General features: G+C 43.4%; 1 protein-coding gene across 1 annotated transcript in view; it reads left to right on the top strand.

The window, feature by feature from the left end:
- Window positions 1–962: 962 nt before the first annotated feature.
- Window positions 963–19,326, top strand: part of plcd4a (phospholipase C, delta 4a) — a 62,339-nt gene continuing 43,975 nt past the window's right edge. The window contains exons 1-4 of the mRNA XM_085263588.1: window positions 963–998; window positions 14,488–14,535; window positions 15,042–15,200; window positions 15,407–15,635. Coding sequence (XP_085119714.1) covers window positions 14,511–14,535; window positions 15,042–15,200; window positions 15,407–15,635 — 413 coding nt within the window. The 5' untranslated portion in view covers window positions 963–998; window positions 14,488–14,510. The remainder of the gene's footprint in view (window positions 999–14,487; window positions 14,536–15,041; window positions 15,201–15,406; window positions 15,636–19,326) is intronic.

Genomic DNA, 19,326 nt, shown 5'->3' with positions numbered 1-19,326 from the left:
GCAGAAACACAGATGAAAAGCACAGAGAGAATATTCATGTTGTAAACTGGAAAATTTGTAATGCAGCTCTCCGTTGCATAAGTAATGTTAGTAATCAGGCAACTGGTAATCTGTCACATTGTTTATTGTTTTGATAGGAAAACATTACCTGATGTATTCTCTCCACAAGCCTGCTGTTAAACTGACTTGATCAAACTTTGATGATTGGGGATCGGTAACATGACACAGGGCAGAACACATGCTGCACTATCAGTTTGAGTTCTGCTGCTCCTAAACCTGCCATCACAGACAACGTAGTCTGTGTGCAATTCTCTGCCAAAGAGTTTAGGGGAATGACAACAATAAATATTTAATAAAAATAAAACACTGTAATATTTCAACACAAGAGATATAACGAGTCTGGCTGCTGTGAGTCAGTCTCACTCAACAACTTCCTAAATATTGAAAACTTTCAATTAGTTGGAAAATGTTTATTTAAAATGCACAGTAAATCATTTTCGGTAAATAGGCATTGAAAATTCTTAAAATCATTTATTACATTTAAATGTGAAATGAGCACAATCAAGGTGAGTCAAAACTACATTTATGCTCATGGCCAAGGTGCAAGTATTCACATGGATTCATAATGCCAGTGAAACTCACTGTACTGAAACCCTTCCCCACCAAACAATTCAGGCTATTTACGGCGCTTTCAACCCAACTCTGTGCTATTCATGATGTTTTAGGAGCTGAACTTTTGCATCCAAATGAAGTCTTTCTTCAGCTCCACATGTAATGCATGCACAGCTTGCAGAACACTTTAAGAAAGGGGACAGGAAGCAGATGGGGAACAGTGAGGAGGAGGGGCAGCTCACTCACCTGCTCACCCAGGTTTGACTTGTTCTCTTATCAGTGCATTGTGGCATGCAGATACACAGCAGCAGCAGAGGCTCCCAGATTTTATGATCTTTTAACAGCACAGCAGCAGTCAGCTGGACACCGGGATGATCCTGCAACAGGTCAGATTCACCTTCATTTTCCAGTGTTTTCCTCCCAGCCTCAGTTTTATTCTTCCATGGCTTCGTTTACATTCCTTATGTATGAACTGTAAAGGACACATACTCCTCAGAAACGCAGGAGCACGCTCACTTACTTGCTGTAATACTTGAATACTTGAATTGAATCTTTGTCATATTTTTTGTTTTCTAGTAAAATGTTACCTTTTATCACTTGATAAAAAACAACACCTTGCACTTACCAATATGTAACACAGCAGCTTTGTGGTTTTTGCTGTAGTCAGAGTATAGTGTAGCTCTGCCAGTGGTTTAGGTAAAGCAAATGACTTTACTAATGTCAGAGACAACTGTAACTGATTCTGTGAAACAGAAAGAGCTTGGTTAAAGAAATAAATGACTAACGGTAATGAAAAAAAGAGATTTGTCAAGCGTAGCTGGATTAAAGAGCTTAACAAAGACAGTATGAAAAATGTATTATGAGACATGAAACCATGAAAGACCAGCAAAATAACTCCCAGCAGCATAAACAGCACAGGGCAGGAAGCTTCTTCGTGGAGCAGGCATCTCATGAATATGCACTCGGAGAAAGTGAGTCTGCATTCATTCATGAAGTAAAACAGCTGGCTGGTGAATAGGATGTCTTGATCCACGCTCAATCATCCAGGTGAGTAAATCTCCAAAAGCTGATTCTGTTCATCTCGACGTTTTCAGTGGGAGAAACGTTTTGTCACTCATCCAGGTGACCAGCTGACTGCAGGTTTCCCCAATCTTATAAACTGTTCCTTCAGTGGGCTGGTGTCAGTTATTATGCACTGTTTATAAGGCTGGGGAAACCTGCAGTCAGCTGAGACTGAAGACGTCACCTGGATGATGATGAAACGTTTCTCCCACTGAAAACGTCCAGATGAACAGAATCAACTTTTGGAGATGTTATAGGACCTTCTTTCTTTGAGGGGACAACACAGATCTTCCAAAATACAAAACAACTTTGTCTCATGGTAAATGGATGAACAAGCCTTTCTTTACACCTTCAGATTGTTTATCTTCAGCATCCACTTTACTGTTTGTTGTTTTCTTTAACAGCCTAAAATGATATGCGGGCCAGGAACTGGTTTGATTTATTTAATAATTTATTTATTAATAATATAAGAAAATCCTACAGAATCGTATTAATACAGTGGTACAAAAACCGATCTTTTAAAAAGTAAAGGGACTGGTTCTTATATAACACGTTTCTACTCTGAGCACTCAAAGCACTCAAAGCACTTTGAACAACTTGCCTCATTCACACAAGCACTTTCTCTATGTTCTTTCTATCTAATGTTCACGCTAGATAAGCATCCAGATCCTTATCTAGCCTAAGGATATTTGGCATGTAGACTGGAATCAAGCCACCAAAATGTACCATTTTAAGAAAAAAAATAGGCTAATTTTGAATTCTTTTGGCAGCAACACATATCAACAAAAGTTGGGACAGCGTACCACACCCTGTTCTTTAAACAAGAGTCCATAAATGTCTGAGGAGACCAGCTGCAGGACTTTTAGGAGAGATATGTTGTTGCACTCTTGTCTAGTTGTGAAATGTTTTCAGTTGGTAGAAGGACTGCATAAGCTGCAAACACTATCACAGTCTTTGCAGATTATGCAAGTTGGGAGGATATTTTTAGCTCTAAAAGCTTTTAGGATTGATAGGCACCGTGCACATTTTCACTGCTATGCAGATGACACCCAGCTCTGTCCATGAAGCCAGATAACACACACCAATGAGTTAAACTGCAGGAATGTCTTAAAGACATAAAGACCTGGATGGCCGCTAACTTTCTGCTTCTTCTTTTTTCCAGCAGTGTCTTTATTTATTTTGAACATAGCAGTGTACACATCTATGAAGCGTAACCAAACAAGTAGAATAGAATAGAATAGAATAGAATAGAATAGAATAGAATTAAACTTTATTGTCATTGCACATGCACAGGTACAGGGCAACGAAATGCAGTTTGCATCCATCCAGAAGTGCTTTAGTGATATAGATATATTACAATATATATTAGCAATAATATAGATATGTAAGTATATAACAGAAATGGGTCTATTATGGTATGTTATAATGTACACAGTATGAAGTATGTTGTGAATATTCTATAACTATAAGTATGTACAGGCTGTAGTGAGTACAAGCTATGTACAGGCTATGAACAGGATATAAATATGAAAAAACTATACAGAATATGAAATAAATAACTTTACAGAATCTGGGATATACAGCTATACAGAAATGGGAACTATGCAAGTTGTAAACAGTTGTAGGATTAAAGATTATCGAATGTACAGAATGATTATTCACACAGAGCTATACAGTAGTGCAGTTAAGATAAGTGAGGGTGTAGATAGTTTCTACAGAGGCTATATAAAGTGCTAGTGGTTGTGAGTGGTGGTTCAGTCCATGTTATTATTGTGTTTGAGGGTACAGTTGTCCATTGTGGGTGTGTGTATGTTCAGTCCATGAGTTTAACGTGGGTCAGATGTCAGGAGGCAGAGTTCAGGAGTCTGACAGCTGTGGGGAAGAAGCTGTTCCGGTACCTGGTGGTCTTAGTCCGGAGGCTCCTGTGGCGCCTCCCAGAGGGCAGGAGGGTGAAGAGTCCATGTGATGGGTGACTGGGGTCTTTGATGATTTTCCCAGCCCTTTTCAGACACCGCTTCCTGTAGATGTCTTTTATGGCAGGAAGTGGTGCTCCGGCGATGCGCTGGGCAGTTTTCACAACCCTCTGCAACGCCTTCCGGTCCGAGGCAGAGCAGTTCCCGTACCAGACTGTTATACAGTTGGTCAGGATGCTCTCGATGGTGCAGCAATAGAAGTTCACCAGGATGTCTGAGGACAGGTGGTTCTTCCTCAGAGTCCTCAAGAAGAAGAGGCGCTGGTGAGCCTTCTTGACCAGCTTGGAGCAGTTGGTTGTCCAGATGAGATCCTCGGAGATGTGGACTCCCAGGAACTTGAAGCTGCTCACACGCTCCACAGCCGTCCCCTTAATGTGGATGGGTGGATGTGGGTCAGCATTCCTCCTGTAGTCCACGATGAGCTCCTTGGTCTTCTCGGTGTTAAGCAGCAGGTTGTTTGTGTCGCACCACTCAGCCAGACGATCCACCTCCTCCCTGTAGGCGGCCTCATCGTTGTCACTGATGAGGCCAATCACCGTGGTGTCATCTGCAAACTTAATGATGGTGTTGGAACCATCAGCAGGTGCACTTCAAGTAGCTACACTTACAGAGACTACAAGCTACACATACTGCCTTTATACACATAACACCATATAGGAGAGGATGAGAAAAAAAAAACAGCAACGACAAAACAACAAAAAACAACACAACACAAAAGCAAAACAAACAAGGAGGAAAAAAAAGAAAAAAAATTATGCACCCTCACAGGTATATGTTCAATGTAAATTAGAAAGTAGTTGTTTAATGTCAAGCAATAAACATATTCCCAAATGGACTGCAGAGGGCCACCTATGAATCCTCCCCAAAAATTTCCACCAAGTGGGGCAAGTTTTTATTAGCAAGGAAGTTTTTGAAGGGGCCCCAGATGCTATCAAAGCATCGTTGCTTACCCCTGATTGCGTAGGTGATCTTTTCTAAGGGCAGAGTAGATGTTAACTCTGAAATCCATTTACTTCTTCTTGGTCTATCCACCTCTTTCCAAGTAATGGCAATCACTCACTTAGCCATCAGCAGCCCTATGTCTAAAAATAAGCGATGTTTCCTTGTTATATTACAGTTAGCTGGACAGGTGCCCAGCAGAAAAAGTTTTGGTTCTAAATGCATTTTTATTTCTAATATTTCTTCAGTCCATTGTTTCACTTCTTCCCAGAATTTCCTAATTTCAGGACACTGCCACAAACAATGGAGAAGTGTGCCCTTTTCCTCGTTGCATTTTATACAAACATCCGGGATGGTACTGTAGAAAGCATTAAGTTTGACTGGAGTCATGTACGTACGCATTAACCAAGAGATTTAAACGCGTGTTCACTGTTTGTGATTGTGCCCTGGCGCAAGCCCTCTCCCTCTCTTCAAGGGAGATGTTCTCCTGTAAGTCTTCTTTCCAGGATTCAAGCTTCTTTACGGACGTTTCTGTAGAGGCAGCCACCAGTTCATTATAGGTTTTGGAAATCAAGCCCCTTCCCCGGCAATCTTTCACCATCATTTCTTCAAGTGTTGATAGGCCAGGAATGGACAAGGGCTGGTTTTGCTGTGCTCTAATAAAATCTCTCAGCTGTAAATATCTAAAGAACTGGCTGCGGACTATGTCATGCTTTACAACCATTTCATCAAAGGACAGTAAATGTTTATTTATTATTGTAAAGATCTCCTATTTTTTGTAACCCCCTCTCAGCCCATATTTTAAATCCCCCTTTCACCCCGTCCTGGGGGGAAATTATCATTTCCCCATATCCACAGTGGCACATTCTCTTCTGAATAGTAAATTAGTGTTCTCAGCATTGCATTGGGCCCGAAGCAGCAATAAATTTTGGTGTATTTCAGGGGACCTTGTTTGATAGTATTCATTTTCTAATTCCTTTATTTTTGTCTCTATCCGTTTTGCCTTTTGGAAAGTCAATCTTGCTTTAGAGCTAGTGATGCTAATTATTTGGCCCCTAATAAAAGCCTTAAAAGCCTCCCATCTTATGCTTGCAGAAGTTTCTGTTTTATTCATTTCAAAATAGAGGCTAATTTGTTCATCCAAAAGTGAGACAAAACCAGGGTCCGCCAACCATTTTTGTTTGCAACGCCAAATCCTAGCATCTTTCACAAGCTTTGAGTCCTCAACCAATGAGCCCTGACAGGCTCACCTGTGAGGTGAAACCATATCAGGTGATGACATCATGAAGCTCACTGAGAGAAGGCCGAGGGTTTGCAGCGCTGTCAACACAGCAGAGGGCGGCTACTGTCAGGAATGTAAAATATAAAATATATTTAGAGTTATTCATCAATTTTTTTTGCTATATAATTCCATATATCTTGTTTCATATATTTGATGGCTTCACTTTGTATCTACAAAGTAAACTATTAAAAATAAAGAAAAACCATTAAAGCGAACGTGGCTCAAGAGTTGGGAGTTCACCTTGTAATCAGAAGGTTGCCGGTTCGAGCCCCGGCTAGGACAGTCTCGATCGTTGTGTCCTTGGGCAACACACTTCACCCTACCGCCTACTGGTGTTGGCCAGAGTGGCCGATGGTGCGATATGGCAGCCTCGCCTCTGTCAGTCTGCCCCAGGGCAGCTGTGGCTACAACTGTAGCTACCTCCACCAGTGTGTGAACGTGAGAGTGAATGAATAGTGGCATTGTAAAGAGCTTTGAGGGTCTCGAAAAGCGCTGTATAAATACAATCCATTATTATTATTAAATGAGAAGGTGTGTCCAAACTTTTGACTGGTAGTGTAGCTCATAACTTGATCTTCAGGCATATTATTGTGGAGCTGATTGATAGATACAGAATGAAAGCATCAAATACTTTCCATTCAGTTTAAATGCTTAAGGCCTTAAAGCTAAGAGTAAAATTAACATTTAACTTGTGCTTGCTCATAATTCAATTCAATTCAATTCAATTTTATTTATATAGCGCCAAATCACAACATAAGTCGCCTCAAGGCGCTTCATAGATACAGAGAAAAACCCAACAATCATATGACCCCCTATGAGCAAGCACTTTGGCAAAAGTGGGAAGGAAAAACTCCCTTTTAACAGGAAGAAACCTCCGGCAGAACCAGGCTCAGGGAGGGGCGGGGCCATCTGCTGCGACCGGTTGGGGTGAGAGAAGGAAGACAGGATAAAGACATGCTGTGGAAGAGAGACAGAGGTTAATAACAGATATGATTCAATGCAGAGAGGTCTGTTAACACATAGTGAGTGAGAAAGGTGACTGGAAAGGAAAAACTCAATGCATCATGGGAATCCCCCGGCAGCCTACGTCTATTGCAGCATAACTAAGGGAGGATTCAGGGTCACCTGGTCCAGCCCTAACTATATGCTTTAGCAAAAAGGAAAGTTTGAAGCCTAATCTTGAAAGTAGAGATAGTGTCTGTCTCCTGAATCCAAACTGGAAGCTGGTTCCACAGAAGAGGGGCCTGAAAACTGAAGGCTCTGCCTCCCATTCTACTTTTAAATACTCTAGGAACAACAAGTAGGCCTGCAGAGCGAGAGCGAAGTGCTCTAATAGGGTGATATGGTACTACAAGGTCATTAAGATAAGATGGGGCCTGATTATTTAAGACCTTGTATGTGAGGAGCAGGATTTTGAATTCAATTCTGGATTTAACAGGAAGCCAAAACAGGAGAAATATGCTCTCTCTTTCTAGTCCCTGTCAGGACTCTTGCTGCAGCATTTTGGATTAGCTGAAGGCTTTTCAGGGAGTTTTTTGGACATCCTGATAATAATGAATTACAGTCGTCCAGCCTGGAAGTAATAAATGCATGAACTAGTTTTTCAGCGTCACTCTGAGACAGGATATTTCTAATTGTAGAGATGTTGCGCAAATGGAAGAACGCAGTCTTACATATTTGTTTAATATGTGCATTGAAGGACATGTCCTGGTCAAAAATGACTCCAAGGTTCCTCACAGTGTTACTGGAGGCCAAGGTAATGCCATCCAGAGTAAGAATCTGCTTAGATACCATATTTCTAAGCTTTTCAGGGCCGAGTACAATAACCTCAGTTTGATCTGAATTAAGAAGCAGAAAGTTAGCGGCCATCCAGGTCTTTATGTCTTTAAGACATTCCTGCAGTTTAACTCATTGGTGTGTGTTATCTGGCTTCATGGACAGATAGAGCTGGGTGTCATCTGCATAGCAGTGTAAATGTATGCTATGTCTTCTAATGATGCTGCCTAAGGGAAGCATGTATAATGTAAACAGAATTGGTCCTAGCACTGAACCCTGTGGAACTCCATAATTAACCTCAGTGTGTGAAGAGGACTCTCCATTTACATGCACAAACTGAAGTCTATTAGATAGATATGATACAAACCACTGCAGCACAGTACCTGTAATACCTACAGCATGTTCTAATCACTCTAATAGGATATTATGGTCGACAGTATCGAACGCTGCACTGAGGTCTAGCAGGACAAGCACAGAGATGAGTCCACTGTCAGAGGCCATAAGAAGATCATTTGTAACCTTCACTAAAGCTGTTTCTGTGCTGTGATGAGCTCTGAAACCTGACTGAAACTCTTCAAATAAACCTCTGCAGATGATCTGTTAGCTGTTTGACAACTACTCTTTCAAGGATGTTTGATATAAAGGAAGGTTGGAGATTGGCCTATAATTAGCTGAGACTGCTGGGTCTAGAGATGCTTTTTGAGTAAAGGTTTAACTACAGCCAGCTTGAAGGCCTGTGGTACATAGCCGATTATTAGAGATAGGTTGATCATATTTAAGATCGAAGAATTAATTAATGGCAGGACTTCTTTGAGCAGTTTTGTAGGAATGGGGTCTAAAAGACACGTTGATGGTTTGGAGGAAGTAATTATTGAAGTTAACTCAGAAAGATCAATTAGAGAAAAAGAGTCTAACTTAACATCAATGGTACTAAGAGTAGCTGTAGATAATATTACATCTGTGGGATGATTATTGGTAATTTTTTCTCTAATGATTAAAATGTTATTTGTGAAGAAGTTCATGAAGTCATTACTAGTTAACGTTAAAGGGATGGTTGGCTCAACAGAGCTCTGACTGTTTGTCAGCCTGGCTACAGAGCTGAAGAGAAACCTGGGGTTGTTCTTATTTTCTTCAATCAGTGATGAATAGTAAGATGTTCTGGCTTTGCGGAGGGCTTTCTTATAAAGCAGCAAACTATTTCTCCAGGCTGAATGATGATCCTCTAAATTTGTGACACGCCATTTCCTCTCCAGATTACGAGTCATCTGCTTTAGGGTACGTGTTTGAGAATTATACCACGGAGTCAGGTACTTCTGATTAGAGACCTTAGTTTTCACTGGAGCTACAGTATCCAGAGTCGTACGTAGTGAGGAGGTGAAATTATTAACAAGATGATCGACCTCTGTTGGGGTAGCGTTCAGATAGCTGCTCTGCTCTGTGTTGGTACAGGGCATTGAAGATGATAACAGTGGGTGGATTATATTCTTAAACTTAGTTACAGTGCTTTCAGAAAGACATCTACTTTGATAAAGTCTACTCTCCACCGCTGTGTAATCAATTACTGTAAATGTAAATGTTATCAGGAAATGATCAGACAGGAGAGGGTTTTCAGGAAACACTGTTAAATGTTCAGTTTCTATGCCATATGTTAAAACAAGATCTAGAGTGTGATTAAAGTGGTGGGTGGGTTCTTTTACAGTTTGAGAGAAACCAATTGAGTCTAATAACAGATTAAATGCCATGTTGAGGCTGTCATTTTTAGCATCTACATGGATGTTAAAATCACCCACAATAATTATTTTATCTGAGCTCAGAACTAAATCAGATAAAAAGTCTGAGAAATCAGACAGAAACTCTGTGTAAGGCCCAGGTGGACGATAGATGATAACAAGTAAGACTGGTTTCTGAATTTTACAGCTGGGGTGGACGAGGCTAAGCAGCAGGCTTTCAAATGAATTAAAAGTCTGTCTTGGTCTTTCATTAATTAATAGGCTGGTGTGAAAAATTGCTGCCACACCGCCCCCTCGGCCTGTGCTTCGAGATTTCTGGTAGTTATAGGGGGTCATATGATTGTTGGGTTTTTCTCTGTATCTATGAAGCGCCTTGAGGCGACTTATGTTGTGATTTGGCGCTATATAAATAAAATTGAATTGAATTGAATTGTTTGAGCCAAAGTGGACTACATGGGAGACGACCAAGGAGGACACCATTACTGAAAACAAACAATAAAAAAGCCAGACTGGAATGTGCCAACCTACATGTTGACAAGCCACAAAGCTTCTGAGAGAAAGTCCTATGGAAGGATGAGACAAAAATGGAACCTTTTGCCAAGGCACATCGGGTCTATGTTCACAGACTTTGCTTGATCTGGCACAGTGTCTTGAATCTGTGCAGGGTACAATGAAATCTCAAGACTATCAAGGGATTCTAGAGAGAAATGTGCTGGCCAGTGTCAGAAAGCTTGGTCCCAGTCGCAGTCAGGGGTCTTGCAACAGGACAATGACCCAAAGCAGAGAGCTAAAACCCCCAAGAATGGCTAAGAGGAAAACATTGGACTATTCTAAAGTGGCCTTCTATGAGCCCTGACCTCAATCCTATTGAGCATCTTTGGAAGGAGCTGAAACATGCCGTCTGGAAAAGGCGCCCTTCAAACTGGAAAAAACTGGAGCAGTTTGCTCATGAAGAGTGGGCCAAAATACCTGCTGAGGTGCAGAAGTCTCATTGACAGTTACAGGAATCATTTGATTGCAGCGATTGTCTCAAAAGGTTGTGCAACAAAATATTAAGTTGTGGGTACCATCATTTTTGTCCAGGCCTGTTCTATGCATTTATTTTGTAAGTAATTCTGTTGAAGCATGGAACGCTGAACACTGTAGCAATGCTCACAGGTACTAGTAAGACAGCTATTCAGGTGAAAGAGATTAGACAGGTTCCTCCGGCTTATCTCTCAATACATCTGAGGGAGGGCAAAAGGACTTTACATACAGCCTTTTATGATTAAAGTTATATAGAGTGACATACCAGAGTTTATCTGTACAGTGTGTGGTTTTGCTAATAGTTAATTATTCTTAAATCTAATCAGAATATGATAGAATAAGTGGTAAATGGCCTGTATTTGTATAGCGCTTTACACATTCAGTCATCCACACATTCACACACTAAATAGATCTAATCAAAATGTAATCAATAAAGTTAGAATCACCACAATGAAATGTTTCTGATACCAGAGTTCTGGTCTTTTGTCTGTGTGTGTGTGTGTGTGTGTGTGTGTGTGTGTGTGTGTGTGTGTGTGTGTGTGAACGTAATATGGTCAACACCTTGGAGACGCTTACAGCTGCTGTGAAGGCTCAAAACAACACCACTGAGCGTATGAGGGGAAACATCAGAGAAAGGCCTGCTCAAAATGAGACCCTTGAGCGACAGTTGGAAAACATCGCGGAACGGATCACTGCAGTTGTGAAGTCTCAGAATCAAAAGACTGACAACACCACGGAACAGAAGTTTGATACCATCATGGGGAGGCTCGCAGCTCTTCAATGGGAGATCGAGAGACCAGCCTCGGAGTGCTAGAATTCGAGCTGCTCACAAAGGAGAAATCAACAATATTCAACATTTGGACACCACGGCCCCAGCTGCAGGCCCAAGGCTGGAGCCCACCAAAACAACTCCCTGATAACGACTGTGTGATGACTATTCTTCCCGTCCCATGAAGGCCACCTGGATTGGCTGGAGGACTGTTTACTTAGCCTGATAGGCCGAAGGACACTGTCTCAGCTAAACTATGGACACGCACACACACACACTTACACTGATAAGCACTCACTCATCCCCCTCCCTTTCCAACGCCTTCGATGCTTGTGCCCTACCGGGGATGATAGCAGTCAACTGGACCAGCACAGATGCTGCAGGACCGGATGCGCTGTCTACGCCGGATCTCTCTTACCCTTTACTCGCCCCTGTTGCTTGTCTCGTGTTTCTATGGTGTATTGATAGTCATGTGCTTTTGTGCTGAGGTGTTTTTTCTTTTATCAAACTGTTCTCCCACTAGGAGCTCAGTCTGAGTGGAGTTTTTTTTCTCCTCCTCTTACCTCATGTAGTGTATTTTCGTTGTTTTTTTCCTATCAGCCTACCTTCTGACATGTCTGCCCAATGTGATGTTTGTGTAAAGTTGGTCAGAAGGTTCCTTTGTGAGTGCGCATGCGCCATTAGCGTGCTGCCTGCTGTAACCCCTAATTTCCCTCGGGATGAATAAAGTATTCTGATTCTGATTCTGATTCTGAATGCAAACAAACGCTGTTGTGACAGTGATGTACGCTGTTCTGATGGTATATATGCATCAATCTATCAATCGTTTGTTGTAAGATTCAGATAATTATTTATTAAAGTGAGACATTTTAAATGAGAATAAGAAAGAAAAGTATTTCTTTGTGCCCCCCTCTCCCTGTTAATGCCCTACATGGCCCCCTGGCAACACTTTGCTAGACCCGCCCCTGCACAGTTACCAGCTGTCAGCTGCTTAGAAAAGGATCCTGGTGTTATTTGTCTCTCAGAAACAGCTCATAACTTCAACTCATTCATGTCACCTAAAAGGTAAACCTGTTTCTCCATCACAGCTCTGATGATTCAGTAAGGACGTCTCCTGGTTTCATCTTCATGTTTCCCTCTCACCACATATCCAAACCCACATCATGACCAGCAGCTTTACAGCTGTGGCTCCAGCAAACATCAGCTGATACTAGAAATTAATATTAAATAAATTCTAACAACAGCTGATCAAGCTTAAACGTGCTGCTGTTGTTTAGCGCGACATCTGCTGGTTTCCTCTTTCTGGCGCAAAGTTAGCGATAAACAAACAAGAGAGACGATCAGCTGATCATTGATCAGTTTCATGATTGAAGTAGAAACAGGAGAGGGAGGGGAGAGAATGAGAGAAGAAGAGGCAGCTGTTCAGCGTAAACACAGAATAACTCCAGCTTTGTGCCTTTTTCATTGTAGCTGAATTACGGGACAAACTGTGTTTCTTTTCACCTCAACACGAAACGAATAATATTTTCTCTGAATACGAGATGATTCCGTCGTTTTACAGGACAGTTGGCAACTCTACTACCTAACCTTATGAATAAAATAAAGTTAACTATCAGTAACATCATAGCACCACCCAGCTGTATAGAAACTCCGTCATACTAGCTAGTACCCAGCATAACGAAAATAAACTCCACCTAAACTTGGTTCATATCTGACCCAGATAGACTGCAGGTCATAACTTCTTACCTGAAGTTCAGTTCACCTGATACTCGGACCGGCGGCCGCCTCGGGTCTCTCCTCCTCCTTCCTCCCTTTCTCTCATCCACCTGCTGGCCTCCACCACTTGCTAATGTTGCTGAATCTGTGGAAGCTCCGCGATAGCCACCACACGAAGTAACGAATAACGAGCCTATCAAAATCCCAGTAACGAGTAACGCGTTCCCGGTTTTGGCATAATAACTAGTTACCGTGCTCGTTACCACAATAATAACCTAGTTACTGTAACGCGTTACTTACGTGTTATGACAGACAGAGACACAGACGCAGACTCATAAGCAGGCTTAATGACATCATGGACAGACAGGGGGGGACATGGAAGGAGGGAGCAGGACAGGCACAGAACAGAAACCTAACAAAACGGCGAATAATACTGGGATACCTAATCAGAATAACAAAAGCACAAAGAAACACAAAACACAACACACAGACTCAGGACCATGACAGTGTGTGCTTCTGTGCTGCTATTGTTTGTGTTAACTGAGAACGTAGCAATGGCACAACGCCCACATCTTGTCTGAGGCGGACAAGCTTTTAGTGTATGGTCAGAATGACTAAGCAAACATTTAGGGAATGTCTGACTTTACCATGTATGATTTAATATAAGGAACCATATAGAGTATATTGTGTTTGAACCACAGACCCATGAAGAGAACAAGTATTCCTATGTAACTGAGTTAAAACGTAATCATATTGGAATCATGATATTCATATGGGGTTGCGTTAAAAGGAAGTATTGAGAGATCATACAATCATAAAGAGAAACGGTATATTCATGTCATGTCAAGTATATAAATATATGATTACGCTGAAAAAAATCATTTGAATCTATCTGTGACTGAGCTAATGAGAGCTGCTTGTTTGAGGGCCTTTCTGTCTGTTCATTGGGTTAATATCAGGCGAGTGACTTGACCATTCAAGAATATCCCACTTCTTTGCTTTAACAAACTGCTGGTTACCACTCCTAATATCGTAGCAAATTCTTAGATGTTTTTCTGTTTTCACAGCTCGAGGATGGCTTGTTTTACCTGCATGGGGAGCTCCTTTGACTGCATGTTGTCAGTTTACAGCAACATTTTACAAATGCAAGCACCACACCTCAAATCAACTCCAGGACTTTTATCTGCTTAATTGACAATGACATAACAAAGGAGCTGACCACACCTGCCCATAAAATGGCCTTTGAGTCAACTGTCCAGTTAATTGTCGTCCCTTTAAAAAGAGGCCCAAACCGCTGATCCAATTCGAATGTGGATGAACGCTGAGAGTCTGCACATTATGTCCATGAGAAATGTAACCAGAGTAATAAGATGATTTAAATGAAGTAATCTCTGACCTGGTAGCTGAAAAATGAGAGAGAAAGAGGGTAACAGGGTGTGGCTGGACATCAGGTGATTGGATGTCAATAAAGTTGATGCCAGAGGTCATCTCGGCACATGTGACGTCTAGAAAGGACGTCTAAGAGTTACTTGAAACAAGGCATTTTTTACAGTCAGAGCTTTTCTCCTTTCCTTGCACTGACTGCTATGTTATGCCCTTTAGATGGCAGAGTGACCACACAACAAATGGCTTCCACAGGAAATGGCCTCCGTAAGTCAGCTCACGTCTTGTTTATGCCTGCTGGGGTAACTTTGTTTGATTAATAAGTACATGTTCCTTTTCCCCCCTGACCTTTTTCCTGTGTGTGTACACTGGAACATCTGATTCATTTTAAACAGTTCATTATAGCATCATTCTTGTCACTCTGATTTTAGAAAGATAATCAAAGAACACAAATGATACAAATGTGAGTAGAATATCTGCTTAATATTTGATTCACAGATGAAACAAACTAAATCTTATTTTGCTAAACCTGACTTACATGAAATGTTCTTTTTTTAAAATTCACATTTAAGATGCACAATAATATTTTTTGTTTAGCATATCTATTCAGTAGTAGATGTCTAGACAGTGTCATAACGCTTTGGATGTGTGATGGAATTTCACATTAGCCTGTCAGAAACTTGAAATTAAAATTAAACATGGCATGTTTGCATTTAAATTTCTTCGAACCATGCTTTATTTTTTTATTTGTGATGACTGTCTCTTTTACACAGGTAGTCAGGGGGATGATAACCTCCAGGCCATGCTGGTGGGGGCGATGATGAGGAAAATTAAGTCTCGTAACTGGAAGAAGCAGCGATATTTCAAGCTGGAGGATGACTTCATGACCATCTGGTACCAGTCTAAGAAGACTGGCAATGTCCGCTCCACATGTAAGAGAACAGTTATAATTAAAGAACCAGTGGAAAAATGACCTAATACACCTGATCCAACAGTGGGCGTTTTGCTTACAAGTATATGTGTGTGCGGGTCACAAGCTCTTGGCATTAAGCATGCTCACAATCTGGCACAATTTTTCTTTTTTTTTGCTTTATTTTTGTGTCTAAAACCTCCTAAATTCCACTTTCTTTGTTCCTAGTTTCTGTGAATGATGTGGAAGCAGTTCGAGAGGGGCACCAGAGTGAGGTCCTCCTCAGTATTGCAGATGAGTTCCCACCTGACAGATGCTTCACATTGGTCTTTCGCGGTCGCAGGGGCAATTTGGACCTGGTGGCCGAGTCAGCTGAGGAAGCACAGTCCTGGATATGGGGCATGAGGAAACTGATTGAGAATGTGGAAAACATGGGTGAGAGGGAGAAACTCGATCAGTATCCTTCACTCAGTTTACATACATATGCGGTCAACCTAACTATATATAAAGAATTTGTGTTGGGTGTACATTACATCACATTACATTTTTCAGTAATACAGTAATGTAATGAGTTACTGTACTAAACTCAGTAATCTTATAATCACATTTGCATGTCAGATAGAAAGAGAAAAAAAATAAACATATCTTCTTCTTCCTGCAGACATGTGCTACTCTTTTGTGTGCAGAGAGGAGAACTATAGTGCCGGGTCTACAACGTTTCGGGAGTGGAGATTTGGGGTTTATTTTTATTGCATGAAAACACAGTAATAAAGTATGTCAAGGAAAGAAACTGCAGTATACTGCTATCAAAATGTCAGCTCTTTGCAAACGTCTGAACAGATAGCAGGCGAACACAAAACTGGCGAAAAACCCAGTGTGATCTTACAGCTACATGTATGCTGACCTCAGCCAGCAGCCAGTGCAGGTAACATGGAAGTGATGAGCAGTCGGGTTTACACAAGTAAACAAAATGCAGTTTCTAAATGAAGGTGTTTATTATTAAGGGGGAAACCCTAAAGGGGAAGAACTCCAAACCTGCATGGCCTGGTGTGAAGTGATTGCCCCTAAACCTAATAACTGGTGGGGCCACCCTTAGCAGCAACAACTGCAATCAAGTGTTTGCAGTAACTGGCAATGAGTCTTTTATAGCGTGATGCAGGAATTTTGGCACACTCATCTCTGTAGAATTGTTGTAATTCAACCACTTTGGAGGGTTTTCGAGCACAAACCGCCTTTCTAAGTTCATGCCACAGCATCTCAATCAGATTCAGCTCAGGACTTTGACTAGGCCACTCCAAAGTCTTCATTTTGTTTTTCTTAAGCCATTCAGAGGTGGACTTGCTGGATCATTACTCTGCTGTAGAACCCAAGTGCACTTCAGCTTGAGGTCATGAACAGATGACCGGACATTCTCTTTTAGGATGTTTTATTTGACAGCAGAATTCATGGTTTCATTTACCACAGAAAGTTTTCCACGTCCTGAGGCAGCAAAACAGCCCCAGACCACCATCACCATTTTTTTTACTGTTAATATGATGTTCATTTTCTTTTCTTTTTTTTTTTCTTTTTTTTTTTGTGTCCCGTTTGGATCTTTAGCATCAGAATTGTTGTCTTAAGGCCAAGAAAGATGCCAAGCGGATTTATTTTACCAAGTGGATCATCATTGCCTTGCCATATTGGTCCATTTGATTGACCTTTATTATAATTATGAATTTATTTTATTTTCAGTTGCTATAAACGGGACAGACATGACTGGGGGATAGGACAGGGAGAAAGAATGAAAGAAAGAGAGGGAGAGAAAGAAAACCAAAGGGGAGAAGAGACGGTGAGAAGGGGGGGAAGAAAAAACAAACAAACACCTGGGTCACCTGTATGGAGAAAAAAAACAGAAGAGAAAGCAAACAACAAAGAGCAACATAATAAAAAAAACGGCACCATCACAATAAACTAGCTAGCAGTAGATATCAGTAGATACTAAATAATAAACGATATTGTGCAGCACGCAAGATAGACAGCGCACAATGTGCTTTGAGGCAGCAGCCAGGAAAGGTGTAGTCCGCGTCTGTGAATACCCGTGTGTACACCTGTGTGCACACCTGTGTGGATCAGCATGCTTGCATTCCAAAGGTTTCTCCATGTAACGATCTGCTAGGGAGTGTGGGGGGGCCACAGCCCCGTCCTCCAGGGTATGAAGCAGGTATGGAGGAGATCAAAACTCCAGACATCCAGAGGCCCCCAGAACACAAGAGACCAAGGAAGACCAACAGAGGGGCAGCCGGGCCACTGTCCCAGTAAGAGCTGAGGAGAGTCCCAGATGAGGGCTCACTCAGCAGCCGCGGAGCAGAAGCCAGGGGGGGTTGCAGTGACGCGCCCGTGAGCTCCGCCGGCAGCCAGCTGTGCCTGAGTGACCGAGCCCCAGGCCGAGAGGCCGGGGGCACCCCACCTCCGAAGTGGCCCGAGCGAGCCCCAGGCTCCAGGCCCCGATAAGTGGCCGCCAAGGAGTGAGCCGGTGTGTACCCGGACGCCCACCCCCAGACACAAAGAACCACCAACGCACCGACACCTGAGGGAGTCCGCCACTGGCAGGGGAAGTGGTGGTGGGTGGAGATAGGCCTCCAAACCTTGGAGGGCCTGAGATGTCCCCAGAGAGGTGGCGTCTGATACCCAACCTGACATATAGACACAGACATACAGGCACACACAGACACAAACATCCATTCCCACCCTCATGCTCTCATATGCACTTACTCCACACTCAACCAACGTGGAGACAGACATAAAGAGACGCTGTACACACGATCATACTCCCCAAGCGTACTCTACGAACCGGGTCTAGGTACCCTTGCCCCTGGAGGGGGGAACTGCACCCAGACCCAGGTGGTGTTACCCTTTTCCCTGCGGTGGGGAGAGGCAGACTGCCCCGACTCCGCAGCAGCAGGGAGGCCCCACACCCCAGACCGCAGTCGGACGGCCAACTCCTCCTAGCCCCCCCCCCCGCTCTAGCAGGCCGCAGAGAACGGGGGTGAGAGAAGACTCCAAACCTCCCTCCACCCGCTCATTGTAGTGTTGATGCATGTGTGTTCTAAGGTGCAATGAAAACCCAGGAGGGCATGGAGCTACCTGCCAGAGAGCAGCAGGTAAGCGCATGGTCCCTCCTGCTAGCCCTCAATGTCTACGTGTATTTAAAATTGAGAGGTGGGCAACGATGCCAGGGGTGGGGTGTACACCCTGATGGTAATTTGGACTCCGTGTATCATGCCCACCCCCAAGATCCTATATGTATGTGTAATGAGAGTGTGAGTAATGTGAATGTCTAAGTTGTGGGATAAAATTGAGGCAGAGGCAGCCAGAAGGGGACAGAGGGGGGAGTAGCCTCCTCTGCACCCTGGTGACATACCCCTACTCCAAGGCCCTGCATGTGTGGGTGGTTGTGGTGGAGCGGGAAGAGGGAGGCAGCTGGAGATGGGGAGGGAAGGAAGGGAGGGGCAGGTGACCCCTCCCTGGGGCCAGCTCCCCCGCTGACCCCAGTAGGCACTCCCATACTCCGCGACCCGCCAGGGAAAGGGGGCCCAGGCCCATCCAGACCGGGGCCCAGCGCAGCAGCGCCCCCCGGCCCCACAGAGCCCGGGACAGTCCACCCAACCCCACCACAGAGAAAACTGCACCCACCCCACCATCCACTCATCTTCCAGACTACATGAGACAATAAACACCCAGGCTGAGATCTTCCTCCACCTCTCCTGTATCTCCCCCTCCTGCAGAGAGTTCCTGAGGAGAGGAAAGCTCCTGCAAGGTGTGACAATCTCCCCCACCAGTTGAAGAGCCCCCCAGGTGGCTCGACGCACCGGCGGAACCCTGCGCCAGGGATGGGCCCCCATGCACCCACCCGCCCACAACCCCGGCAACACACAAACCAGGACCCAAGGCCCCGAGGCCCGGCCAGGGCCCCAGCCCAGAGACGGAGCGCCCCCAGAACCTCACGCCCATCCCGGACCCACCCAGGGGCAGCCAGGCTACCAGGTCAGTAACCCACGTCCGTCAGCACAGACTCTCCCCTAGCCCCGCTACATGCAGCCACGAGGAAACAGTCACTCGAGAGCCAAAAGAGCCCCCAACCGGACATAACCGCTACCCCGGGTTGAGCCCCC

This window comes from Mchenga conophoros, linkage group LG23 (genome assembly GCF_057382185.1).
Source record: "Mchenga conophoros isolate Kocher_MC1m ecotype Shallow Benthic linkage group LG23, M_conophoros_male_GT1.1, whole genome shotgun sequence".
NCBI lineage: Eukaryota > Metazoa > Chordata > Actinopteri > Cichliformes > Cichlidae > Mchenga > Mchenga conophoros.
This window is presented reverse-complemented; position numbering and strand designations above follow the sequence as displayed.